Source organism: Pelophylax lessonae, assembly GCF_965119305.1.
Source record: "Pelophylax lessonae genome assembly, chromosome: 5".
NCBI classification, from domain to species: Eukaryota; Metazoa; Chordata; class Amphibia; order Anura; family Ranidae; genus Pelophylax; species Pelophylax lessonae.
In genome coordinates this window covers 485,521,593-485,535,780 of record NC_138772.1, presented here as the reverse complement: position 1 = coordinate 485,535,780, position 14,188 = coordinate 485,521,593, and the positions used below count along the sequence as shown (strand labels likewise).

General features: G+C 42.2%; 1 protein-coding gene across 1 annotated transcript in view; it reads left to right on the top strand.

Moving 5' to 3' along the window:
• Positions 1–2,220: 2,220 nt before the first annotated feature.
• The window catches only part of RGS22 (regulator of G protein signaling 22), a 150,500-nt gene continuing 138,532 nt past the window's right edge, over positions 2,221–14,188 (top strand). Inside the window, exons 1-2 of the mRNA XM_082257561.1 lie at positions 2,221–2,338; positions 7,531–7,559. Coding sequence (XP_082113687.1) covers positions 2,284–2,338; positions 7,531–7,559 — 84 coding nt within the window. The 5' untranslated portion in view covers positions 2,221–2,283. The remainder of the gene's footprint in view (positions 2,339–7,530; positions 7,560–14,188) is intronic.

Genomic DNA, 14,188 nt, shown 5'->3' with positions numbered 1-14,188 from the left:
ACCTAAACGAATTTGATGTCCTTTTTTTCCCACAAACAGAGCTTTCTTTTGGTGGTATTTGATCACCCGTGCGATTTTTACTTTTTGCGCTATAAACAAAAAAACAGCGTCAATTTTGCAAAAATAACAATATTTTTCACATTTATTTATATGAAATTCCAAAAAAAAAAAATATATAAAAATCAAAATTTTTTAACATTTTAGGCCAATTTGTTTTATGCTACATATTTTTGGTAAAAAAAAATCGCAAAAAGCATATTTTGATTGGTTTGCGCAAACGTTATTGCGTTTACTAACTAAGGGAAAGATTTTTGTCATTTTTGTTGTTTTTTTTTAACGAGTAATGGCGGCGATCTGCGATTTTTTTTGCGGGACTGCGACATTGCATGGACAGATCGGACCCTTGACTGACATTTTTGACACTTTTGGGGTTACCAGTGACATTACTACAGTAATCAGTGCTATATATATATATGCACTGTTACTGTAAAAATGACACTGGCAGTGAAGGGGTTAACTTTTTTTGAGAGGGAGGGGTTAAGTGTGTCCCTAGGGGCGTGTTTCTAACTGTGATTGGCTGTGGCTTGTTGTGTAAGAACAGAGATCAACGGTCATACATAGTAGAACCGTATGATCTCAATTCTTACACAGGGGAGAATGACAGTCGGCTGTGTTTACATTAGCTGCCTGCCTTTCTCTCGGTGTAACGGACGATCGCGAGTGCCCAGCGGACATCGGGTCGCGAACGAGCGGGAGCGCGCATCCGGCGGCGCGCGCTCGCTCCCCAGAGCCTTACAGGCTAGCGACGTAGATCTATGTTGCTTTGCCTGCGAGGGGCTGACTGCTGACGTAAATAGTCGTTAGGCAGTCGGCAAGTGGTTAATACAGTAATCAGTGCGAAATATTATGCACTGTTACTGTATGAATGACACTGGCAGGGAAGGGGTTAACACTGGGGGTGATCAAAGGGGTTAATGTATGCCTAACTGTGTGGGGGGATGGTTCTGTAACAGGCACAGAGAGATCGAAGTTTCAGCTTAGCTGAAACTCCTAATCTCTCCCTGCCTGTCTCACAGAAGACTCGCCTGCTTTGTTTACATAAGCAGGCGGGTCTTCTGTCAGTTTATCTGATGATCGCGGGAGGAGCTGCCTTCCTCCCGTGGCCCACCTCCGAAACCTCATGCACAAAATTGCGTAGTACTACGTGATTTTGCGCAGCCGAACCGCCCTTCCGCAGTAATACTACGGTGGGCGGTTGGCAAGAGGTTAAAGGGTAACTCCATTTCATGGGGGAAAAAATCAGCAAATAAAGAAAAAACAATATAGCGTATACAATTGCGGCACAAATCATATTGTTATTGAATGGTATTAAAAATGACCTTTCCTTTTCAATCTGCAGCTGTTGTAATTTTTTTAAAATGCAATATGGCTACCTGGAACTGTTCTGTACACAGAATGTATACTGACCACACCCCAGAAACATCATTTCCTGTTTGTGTGATTGGCCCACCAATTTTCCCAGAAGTCTGCACTAAGATACAAGTCAGATTTCTGGCATCCCCTGCAACAAAAATGTCATTTTTGGTGAGATACTCCCAATGGAACACGTTAGACACACTCAGTTTACAATAGCTGATTCCAAAGTTGCACTATTTTAAGTGCAACTTTGAAAGCCGACTTTGATAACACTTTGAAGTGACTTTGAGAAGAATTTTAAACTCTTTGGCATTGAAGCCATGTCAAAGTTGGATCAAAGTGGTGCAGGAACCTTTTCTGAAGTTGCAGCGACTTCAGTAGTGTCAATTGGAACAGCTCTCATAGAGATACATTGCATTACACAAGTCCTGCAACTTTGGGTCTAAAGCAGGTCTTAAGTCACATGAGTGTGAATGGAGCCTTAATCTGTCATAAGTTCCCCCATTTGTTGCAGCACCACAAGACATATTTCTGGATACGATCTACGAGATTCTTTATGAATACCATGGACAGAGTAGTAGCAGTGCTGAGCGCTAACAATACTAGTAAACATTTGCAGCCTTGCTTCCTCCTCTGTATTCAGCAATCCCCAGAGTCAGACAGCACAGAGCCTACAACCTGCTGGGACATTAGCTGTGCTTCCAGGAAAGTTGTGGGTGGAGAAGAACTCTCACCATTCATGACTCCATAGCAACATCAAGTCACACACACACCCAGCAAGACGGCACAGCAATCCAGCAACATTCTCTGCTTCGTAGAGATCAGGACAGGTACCCTCACTATGCTGCCTGACCCACCAATCACTGCATGAAGGGACTGAGCTCTCCGTCACCCATCATGGGACACAAGAAGCTGGCGACAGGTAGGAGAGATCCGCATTGACCACCATGACACATTGAATGCCCCTCTTCTGTTTTCTATGATCACCAGCTGTTGTGGGGCTTCAAGTCCCATCCAGATGCTGGCAGGGCATGCTAGGACTTGTAGTCCCACAACATCCGGAGAACCGCAGGCTAGAAAACACTTAGGTGCAAATATCATTTTCATAATGGAATGGAATAAATTAAGTGATAATATAAATATAATATATATTATTGTAGGGAAAAGTTTGCTGATTGGTATAGACAGGGATCCTCAAACTACGGCCCTCCAGCTGTTGCTGAACTACAAAACCCATGAGGCATTGTGAAACTCTGACATTCACAGACATGAATAGGCATGACGGGAATTGTAGTTCCTGAACAACTGGAGGGCCATAGTTTGAAGACCCCTGGTATAGAAAATTAAAGTGCATGCATAGGCAAAACTTTTAGATAAAGTAGGGAAGTGTTAAAACCCCTGTCAGTACATTTTTTTGCTGTCTGTGTAGGACTAGGGGAAATTCTCCTTCACTTCCTGTCCTACAGATGCAACAGGAAGTGATAGGAAGTCTCCCTAAGGCTCTGTTCACACCTGAGCCTCATCTCTGAAGTCTCAAAACGCCCAACAAGCAAAATCCCATTCATTTCAATGGCCCCCTGTTCACATATGAGCGTTTTGTCGCCTGAAGCTCAAAAAAGTACATGAGCTTCTTTTTTGGCAGAATACAGGCGTTTTTGTTAGATGTCAATGCCTGCCTCCAAACACCTGCAAAAAACGCCTAAAAAAAAGCCCAAAAAAAAACACCTGAAAAAAGCCAGAAAAACGCTTGAAAAAAGCCAGAAAAAATGCTTGAAAAAAGCCAAAAAAAAAAATACCCAAAAAAAGTTAGAAACAATTTGCCTGAAAAAAGCCAGAAAAAAACGCCTGAAAACGATACGCTCAGGTGTGAATGGAGCCTAAATGAGGAGAAGTGTCCCAATTGGAAGATTTCTCCATACCTCTTGTTCTGAGGACAACTCTAAAACGTTGAATGATTCCCTCAGAATCTTTGCATGTGACAATGAAAAGCAGTAATAATAAAGAAGTGAATCTGACCAATGGGGACACAGACAGCCTAGCCCTTCCATACTCTATGAACAAAAGCTTTATTTACAGATTATACATTTATTATAATTATTACTATTATGCAGGATTTATATAATACCAATAGTTTGCACAGCCCTTTACAATATAAGAGAGGCAGTACAGTTACAATACAATTCAAGACAAGAGGGTTAGGAGGGCCCTGGGTGGAAGAACTTACAATCTAATATACACTTTAAATATAAACTTTAAAATGCAGAGGTTGCCACTGCTAACGTCCTTCTGAAAATGCTGGTTGTCTCTGTGACACAGCATTCATACAACCATGCAAATCAGCAAAGATGCCATTTCTGATCTGCATAGTTGTCCTAGTAGCTATGAGTTCTAAAGCTACTGATTTAGCATGACAGCCAGCATTTTCTGGAGAGGTCAGCAGTGCTTCTTTTTTTGCTTCGTACAAGTTTCCTTTAAACACCAAATTTAAATTTAGATTTAGGATTGGATAGAGAGGAGCTGATTTATGAAAACAAATCCATGATGTGTAGGCAGAGTTGTATAAAGTACTCGAAACCCATACTTGAGTAGAAGTGCTCGATCAAAAAGTGACTTGAGTAGAAGTGGAAGTGCTCGATCAAAAAGTGACTTGAGTAGAAGTACTAAACTATTCAACATTTTTTGTACTTAAGTATTGCAAGTAGTTTTTTTTTAAATTTTGCTACTCAAGTACTGAAAGTAAAAGTACCAGTAGTTTTTTTAAAAAAAATTGCTACTTTTTGAAGAGAAAAAACCCTATATTTTTCACATTCTGCTATATGACATTCTCAAAAAAAAATAAAAATAAAAAATATATATATTTTTTTTAACATTTTAGGCCAATTTGTTTTCTGCTACATATTTTTAGGAAAAAAATCGCAATAAGTGTATTTTGATTGGTTTGTGCAAAAGTTATCACGTTTATTAACTATGGGAAAGAGTTGTCATTTTTATTGTTTTTTTTTTTAGTAATGTCGGCGATTTGCGATTTTTTGCGGGACTGCGACATTGCGGCGGACAGATTGGACCCCTAACTGACATTTTTGACACTTTTGGGAGGACCAGTGACATTACTACAGTAATCAGTGCTAAAATATGCACTGTTACTGTAATAATGACACTGGCAGGGAAGGGATTAACCTCATGGGTGATCAATACCACCCGCCGCCTATTTACTGCGGCAGGGTGGCTCTCCTGCGCAAACCGACGTAAACCTACGGTCGTGCATGGGAAGCTAGGGGGCGCCCCATCCCCACTCGTCAACAGGGAAGTCGATGCACGGGTCAGGCTCCGATTGCCGCCTGACACCCACGATCGTTCCCGCTGAGAGAGAAGGACTGTAAACACAGCCGATCGTTCTTCTCCCTGAAATGATCACAGAGCTCATGTGATCCTTCTATATAGGATCACATGTCTCTATGGTCATTTCACAAGCCCCCCCCCCTCCCAGTTAGAATCACTCCCCTAGGCTCACAGTTAGACATCCTAACAATGCAGGTTAAGGGTAGGTGCTGCCTCTTTTCTGTTGTGTAATATACATTGTAGTAGAGGCATGCATTGGTGTGTGCAGGGGTGTGCCAGGCGTACCTGGGCACTCCCTAACCACTATGCATACCTCCCAACTATCCCTGATTTGTAAGCACTGTCCCTGATTTGGAACAATTTCCCCCTGTTCCTCTTTCCTCCTCATTTGTCTCTAAATTTGGTATGATCTACAGTATCCCACAAAAGTGAGTACATCCCTCACATTTTTGTAAATATTTTATTATATCTTTTCATGTGACAACACTGAAGAAATGACACTTTGCTACAATGTAAAGTAGTGAGTGTACAGCTTGTATAACTGTGTAAATTTGCTGTCCCCTCAAAATAACTCAACACACAGCCATTAATGTCTAAACCGCTGGCAACAAAAGTGAGTACACCCCTAAGTTAAAATGTTCAAATTGGGCCCAAAGTGTCAATATTTTGTGTGGCCACCGTTATTTTCCAGCACTGCCTTAACCCTCTTGGGCATTGAGTTCACCAGAGCTTCACAGGTTGCCACTGGAGTCCTCTTCTACTCCTCCATGATGACATCACGGAGCTGGTGGATGTTAGAGACCTTGCGCTCCTCCACCTTCCGTTTGAGGATGCCCCACAGATGCTCAATAGGGTTTAGGTCTGGAGACATGCTTGGTCAGTCCATCACCTTTACCCTCAGCTTCTTTAGCAAGGCAGTGGTCATCTTGGAGTTGGGTTTGGGGTCGTTATCATGTTAGAATACTGCCCTATGGCCCAGTCTCCAAAGGGAGGGGATCATGCTCTGCTTCACTATGTCACAGTGCATGTTGGCATTTATGGTTCCCCCAGTGAAATGTAGTTCCCCAGCACCGGCAGCACCCATGCAGCCCCAGAAAATGACACTCCCACCACCATGCTTGAATGTAGGCAAGAAACACTTGTCTTTGTACTTCTCACCTGGTTGCCGTCACACACGATTGACACCATCTGAACCAAATAAGTTTATCTTGGTCTCATCAGACCACAGGACATGGTTCCAGTAATCCACGTCCTTAGTCTGCTTGTCTTCAGCAAACTGTTTGCGGGCTTTCTTGTGCATCATCTTTGGAAGAGGCTTCCTTCTGGGGCTACAGCCATGCAGACCAATTTGATGCAGTGTGTGGCGTATGGTCTGAGCACTGACAGGCTGACCCCCCACCCCTTTCACCTCTGCAGCAGTGCTGGCAGCACTCATACGTCTATTCCCCAAAGACAACCTCTGGATATGACGCTGAGCATGTGCACTCAACTTCTTTGGTTGACCATGGCGAGGCCTGTTTTGAGTGGAACCTGTCCTGTTAAACCACTGTATGGTCTTGGCCACCGTGCTGCAGCTCAGTTTCAGGGTCTTTGCAATCTTCTTATAGCCTAGGCTATCTTTATTTAGAGCAACAATTCTTTTTTTCAGATCCTCAGAGAGTTCTTTGCCATGAGGGGCCATGTTGAACTTTCAGTGACCAGTATGAGAGAGTGAGAGCGATAACACTAAATTGAACACACCTGCTTCCTTTTCACACCTGAGAACTTGTAACACTAATGAGTCACATGACACCGGGGAGGGAAAATGGCTAATTGGGCCCAATTTTGACATTTTCACTTAGGGGTGTACTCACTTTTGTTGCCAGCAGTTTAGACAATAATGACTGTGTGTTGAGTTATTTTGAGGGGACAGCAAATTTACACTGTTATACAAGCTGTACACTCACTACTTTACATTGTAGCAAAGTGTAATTTCTTCAGTGTTGTCACATGAAAAAATATAATAAAATATTTACAAAAATGTGAGGGGTGTACTCACTTTTGTGAGATACTGTATATAGTTGTATATAAAATGCACTTTTTATCTTTCAAAATGTGTTTCCCAGTGCTAAACCTTTCATCCAATTTCTAAATTGCTGCATTTGTAAAATTCAAAAGCCAGTATAAAGATATAGTAGTGTTAAAAAAAGCACTTGTGGGTTTAACTAATTTTTTTTGTGTGTAATTCTCCTTTAAAGGGGCGTGGCAGGGGGGTGTCCTATGCCTACATACTTTTGCTTTCCTCATTCCCATCTCGTTCCTCCTCCCCCTGTCCCGTAGTGCAGCTAGCTTCCCTCCTCTCCACTCCCTCCAGCTGCTGTGGGGGATGTTTTAGGAAGGAGAGTGGGGGAAGGGGACTAGTAAATATGTCACTTACCAGCGCCTTCCTTTTCTAAATGAACACAATGAACACACTTACTCTGTGTTCCTTGACAACTGAAGCATAGTAAACTGTTGTTTACTATGCTTCAGTTTGTGAATGAACAGGAAGCCGCTCAGCACAGAGCACTTCCCATTCATTCACTGTCCCATGCAACTGAGGCTGCAGAGAAAGGTGTGTGTGTGTTTGAGCTTTAGTGCAATAGGCTATGCACACCCCATGGAGGCATGTATATATATTACTATGCTGTACACACAATATTCTTAATTGCTATATTTTCCAGCAGTCAAGTTATAGAAGCAACATTTTTTTTCATGTTAAAATCCTCACTTTCTTTTATATATTCATTTTTCCAGGGCCTCCTAATATAACAGAAGATGTTTTTGTAAGTATGACATTCTTTGACATATTTTTTCATATAGCTACATTTTAAAAATATTTTCAAGCATATAAACCTGTTTTTTTTTTTTATAATCTAATAATGGTAGTATTTTAAAAAAGCAACTTGTTTTAAACATATTTAATGGCACACAGCTTCTGATTTACTAAAGAATATTTATGTTTGCAGTGGCATCAGTGTGGATGATTTACTAAAGTCAGACTGTTCATTTTGCAAGGAAATCTCCCATTAGCTGAGTGAATGTGGTGAAGCTCCGCTGACTTCCATCATCCAATCACGTGCAAGCAAAAGTATATATATTTCATTTTTCTTGTACATGATTGGGTATTCTTTGTAAAGTGAATTTTACCCGTATTTACTAAGCTACTGGAAAATTTATTTGCAAAGTGAACAGCCTATTTACCTTTGGTAAATCAGCCCAAAAGTGCACTTATTCATACTAAGCAGTTGGAATTTGGCTTTAATTTTGCTCATTGCTATCACCCCATTTGAATTGCATGCTGACCTCCTCCTGTTTTCCTAGATATCTCTTATTTCAACACGTTGATTTATTAGCTCGTTGCAGTAAGTTAAAGCAGTATTAAATCCAAAAACAAAATGTATTATTTTGCAGTTTACCAACTCTTAGAGGTAGTGACTTCATTCGTTTTTTTTTTTTTTTGCTTTTCTCCTTTAACCACTTTCAGACCGCAGAATTTTCCCCCTTAATGATCAGGCCCTATTTTGCAATTCGGCACTGCGTTACTTTAACGGACAATTGCGCGGTCGTGCGACGCTGTACCTAAATAAAATTGTTGTCCTTTTTTTCCCACAAATAGCTTTCTTCTGGTGGTATTTGATCACCTGTGCGATTTTTATTTTTTTGTGCTATAAACAAAAAAAGAGCGACAATTCTGAAAAAAAAATAATATTTTTCACATTCTGCTATATAACATTCCCCAAAAAAAAATTAAAAATCAAAATGTTTTAACATTTTAGGCCATTTTGTTTTCTGCTACATATTTTTGGTAAAAAAAAAATGCAATAAGCGTATTATGATTGGTTTGCGCAAAAGTTATTGCGTCTACTAACTACGGGAAAGATTTATGTCATTTTTTTTTTTTACTAGTAATTCTTTACTAGTAATGGTGGCGATCTGCGATTTTTCGTGGGACTGCAACATTGCAGCGGATAGATCGGACCCCTAACTGACATTTTTGACACTTTTGAGGGGGACCAGTGACATTATTACAGTAATCAGTGCTAAAAATATGCACTGTTACTGTAATAATGACACTGGCAGGGAAGGGGTTAACAGTATAGGTGATCAATAGGTTAGATGTGAGCCTAGGGGAGTGATTCTAACTGGGAGGGGACATGTGATCCTATATAGAAGGATCACATGAGCTCTGTAATCATTTCAGGGAGAAGAACGATTGGCTGTGTTTACAGTCCTTCTCTCTCAGCGGGAACGATCGCGGGTGTCACACTGGCAGGGAAGGGGTTAACAGTATAGGTGATCAGAGGGTTAAATGTAAGCCTAGGGGAGTGATTCTAACTGTGGGGGGGGGGGGGGGTTGGGCTTGTGAGATGATCACAGAGACATGTGATCCTATATAGCAGGATCACATAGTCTCTGTGTTTACATCAGCTGTCCGTCCTTCTCTGTCAGCGGGGGGAGATCGCCGGTGTCAGGCGGCAATCGGAGCCGCCTGACACCCGCACTGGCTTGCCCGCTGACGATCGGGGGCGGGAGCGCACCACCAGCGGCGCGCGCTTGCCCCCTAGCTCCTCCCAGGCAGATGACGTTTATAAACGTGATTCTGCCTGGGAGAGACACTTTGCCAACGTAAATGTACAGTGCACAGTCGGCAAGTGGTTAATTTCACCTTGTGATCCAGCCAGTAAGTTGATCTGGCCATACACTAGTAGATTTTCAAACAAACATTGATATGAACATCCATACAAAAACTCTCAGTACGTTCGATGACTTCATGAATGTCGTTCAAAAGTACTTAAAAGATTTGTTTGCTTTTAACCTTCGATTTTGGAACAAACAGGATTTCCAAAAATAAATCCACATTCACTGTTGGAAATTTGTTCATTCAAAAAAAAATATTCCATCCTGCTCCTTCAAATTTTCTTGTCCCTGAGGTCAAACAGCTAATGCCGATTTGACCCCACTAATGATTGGAAAATCATACAAATATTTAATTATTTGAATTGGAACTCTACCAGTGAATGGCCAGCTGCAGTCTGGTGGTTTTCAACCCCATTTAACAGACCAAGCTTTCCAACAAAAATGGCAGTTACAGGGTTGAAACAAACCATTTAACACTGACAGGGGGGCTTACAATGGTCAGCTTTTATTCATTTATGTAAAACCTTTATCCCAAAAGGAAAGGAAAAACGGTAGCTGTAACTACATATTAAGAGTCAGCTGGAGTTCGGCTTTAAATTGTTAGTTATAGGTTATAGCAGAACTATAGGCAAACCTTTTATTTTTTATTTTGGATAGAGTAAAGAAGGGTTATAACCCCTGTCAGACTTTTTTTCACCATCTGTGTCCCATTGCAGAGACTTACTTCCTGTCCCATAGCCAAACAGGAAGTGAGAGGAAATCCCTGCAAATTAACCACTTAAGCCCCGGAAGATTTTACCCCCATTCCGACCAGGGGGTATTTTGCGATTCGGCACTGCGTGAATTTAACGCACAATTGCGCGGTCGTGCGACGCTGTACCTAAACGAATTTGACGTCCTTTTTTTCCCACAAACAGAGCTTTCTTTTGGTGGTATTTGATCACCTGTGCGATTTTTTGATCACGCGCTATAAACAAAAAAAGAGCGTCAATTTTGCAAAAATAACAATATTTTTCACATTTTTTTATATGAAATTCCCCTCAAAAAAAATGTAAAAATCAAAATTTTTAAAAATTTTCGGCCAATTTGTTTTATGCTACCTATGTTTGGTAAAAAAAATCGCAAAAAGCGTATTTTGATTGGTTTGCGCAAAAGTTATCGCGTTTACTAACAAAGGGAAAGATTTTTGTCATTTTTGTTTTTTTTTTTAACGCGTAATGGCGGCGATCTGCGATTTTTTTTGCGGTACTGCGACATTGCGGCGGACAGATCGGACCCTTGACTGACATTTTTGACACTTTTGGGGTTACCAGTGACATTTCTACAGTAATCAGTGCTATACATATGCACTGTTACTGTAAAAATACACTGGTAGTGAAGGGGTTAACTTTATTTGGAAGGGAGGGGCTGTGTGTGTCCCTAGGGGCGTGGTTTCTACTGTGATTGGCTGTGGCTCTAGCTGTAAGGACACTGATCAACGGATCTACATACCAGATCCGTTTTATCAGTGTCTTTGCAGCGAGGAGAATGACAGGCAGTTTGTCTACACAAGCTGCCTGACATTCTCCCTCTCCCCCGCCGATCGCCGAGTGGCCGGCGGACATCGGGTCCGCTGGTCACACGCGCGGGGGGGTCCGTGACCACGCGGGAGCGGGAGCGCGCCTCCGGGGGCGCGCGCTCGCTCCCTAGACCCTCACAAGCAAGCAACGTAGCCCTACGTTAGTTTGCCTGTGAGGGGCTGACCGCCGACGTAGATAGTCGTGCGGCGGTCGGCAAGTGGTTAAGGGGGTTCCTTGGGGACTCCCAGGTCACCAGAACTAGTGTCCCCATTGGAAGATTTCCCCTTTATGACTTTTCTGTGGACAACCCAAAATGTGGGAATTTATTTTACTTTCACTTTTAATGATAATGGTAAACAGGACAAATAGAGAGGATGAATCTCCATAACAGGGGCACAGACAGCAATACAACCTGACAGGTTTTCTAATCCCTCTCCACTCTGTCCAAAAATTAAAAAAAAAGTTTTGCATTTAGTAATACTATAAGTCCATCTAAATTTGCTAGTACATCTAATGCTACCCTCTTCTCATATTGACAATGCTGCTCAGCATTTTTTCTGGCTCTGAGGAAGGGGGTTCGCCCCTGAAACGCGTCAGCCTAGCCACAGTAGCCCCATGCGACCATCTGCATGCCTATTTGCTACATTTGGGACCTTGGCTACCTTGGAGATTGCATATGCTATGTTGATGTGTGTTATATCACACCAGTTTTGTGAGTATTCTGTATACTTTTTAATATTTTAATAAATGGTTTTATGGTAATGCACTAGGTCGGTGCGCCCTCTTTTTCTTTTTTGTCTGATATACAGTATAGACAACAGCGAAACATACACTATTCAATCACCGAAAGTTATACTATACAAAAGCTTTCATGTAGCCCCTAAAGTATTGCATGTTTTTTAAGATAGGCACTATGCTTTATACAAGCAATGGAAACAACTCCACATTCCCAACTCCAGCCATAATGTTGTGACTCTACCAGGGAGATTACCCACAGTTTTCATCCCTGTGACAAAAGAACAATGAATGAGAGCAGGGCCGCTGATAGGGCAGTACAGCCAGCCCTCCTGCACTGGCCTGGGCCCCAAATTTTTTAAAAGGAGGGCACAGGAACCTGCTGAGCAGGAGGGCTGGCTGTACTTCTTATTGCAGACACCAATCCTCTTCTGCCTCCCCCTGCAGCGCTGCCAGATTCTCCTCCTCTTTCTCCCTCCAGCTGCACTGCAGGGGGAGTAGTTCTAGCACATGGGCCTCTTCCATCTGCTGTCTGGTCCCCCTATGTGCCCCTTTCCCCCACAGCACTGCCACCTTCCTTCCTCTCCTCTCCTGCTGGCAGCTGCTGCAGGCACACAGGGGATGTTTCAGGATGGAGAGTGGCGAAATTGCTGGTAGATATATAATGTATGGGCCCCTTCCTTTCCTGAATGAACGCAGTGAGTGATTGGTACCATTGCGGAAACCAATGAAAATAAGCTTATTGCGATTTTTTTTTTTTTTTTTACCAAAAATACAGAGCAGAATACAAATTGGCCTGAAAGGATGAAAAATTTTGATATTTACATTTTTTTTACTGGTAATGTTATATAGCAGAATGTGAAAAATATTGGGGTTTTTTTCAGAATTGTCGCTCTTTTTATTATTATAGCGCAAAAAATAAAAATTGCACAGGTGATCAAATACCACCAAAAGAAAGCTCTATTTGTGGGAAACAAAGGACATCAATTTTATTTGGGTACAGCGTCGCACGACCGCGCAATTTTCCGCTAAAGTAGCGCAGTGCAGAATCGCAAAAAGTGGCCTGGTCATTAAGGGGGCAAATCCTTCCGGTCCAGAAGTGGTTAAAGGCTAAGTTCACCTTTTGTAAAAATAAATGCACATATTTTTGCAGGTAAAAAAATGTGCTTTTAGGCCTCTTACACACGATACTCCTGTTTGAGCATTTCCTTTTTCCAGACGGTATTTTTAGTATGTATTTGTGTGTATTTGTGCGTATTTGCATGCATTGAGGCTTAAATTACTGACCAAAAATGCAGATTGTTCTATTTTGTCCTTACTGAAGAATGCACAGCGCTTGTTTAGGCACATTACAATTAATGGGCTGTATTTTAGCTCAGAAAAAAAAAAACCGATACTGACCTTTTCAAGCTGCGAGATACTCAAACAGGAGTACCGTGTTCAAGAGGCCTTAATATTTTTTTTGACACCTCAGCATGCAGAGCATTGCATCGGCGATCAGTGGATCATGGGCGCAATGTCAGGCTCCTGCAGGCACTGCTGCTTTCTGCCCATATCTCTGTATCAGCAGACAGTTACTGAAATGCAAGAATTGTTGGTAGACTACCAGGACCCTGATCATTGGGAGCTACAAGCCACAGCGGCAGACGGGATTTGTAGTTCCAGTACTGCCAGTACCACCAGTAGCATTCAGTAGAATGACAGGCTGCCTGCAATGGGGCTGGATGCGACACCTGTCTGTCCCGGTGTACTAAAACTCTGGGAGAGATGCTCTGCAGATGGACAGCCCTTTAGCAGAAGTTGTGTTAGGTGGATGTTGCTAGGTGAGGTTAATATAGAACAGTTTCTTTTATATTGTTACAATGATTGTGTGTGTACCAGACACACAGTACTGTATACAGTAATTCTTCCTGCTTAACCCTATAGTGGGATTTGGTGTAAAACTGAACTCCAGGAATACATTCTAAATACACAGATGAATGGGAGACAATCTATGTGCTATTTAATTTTTATTTCCATGCATCCGGACCTAGACTTCCCAACTCATCCCCCTGCGCGCCGCCGCTGCGCCCTTCCCGCGCCGCCCCCCTTCAAGGATATTACATATTATGACAAAACACAACTAGTTATTAAAAAATATATTGCAACAATTTACACACGCTAATGCACATGCCTTTTCTACATATTTTGCAGACTGCTGGTGGTTACTGCTGGCGAGTACTGCTGGTACGGGTAATGCTGGTGGTTACTGCTGGCAGTTACTGCTGGCGGATAATGCTGGCACTGCTGGCGGGTAATACTGGTCATGTGGGCACTGCTGGAGGAAGCAGCGGCTGCAGTAGAGAGCAGAGCCGCTGCTTCCTGTATCTAAAACCCAAAAAAAGAGACTAAGCAGCAAGAAGTGTAGTGACAGTTTCTTGTGATAATCATGTGCCTATAGCTGCCAGAGAGGATCAACCTCGGGACGGAGGATGCTAGGA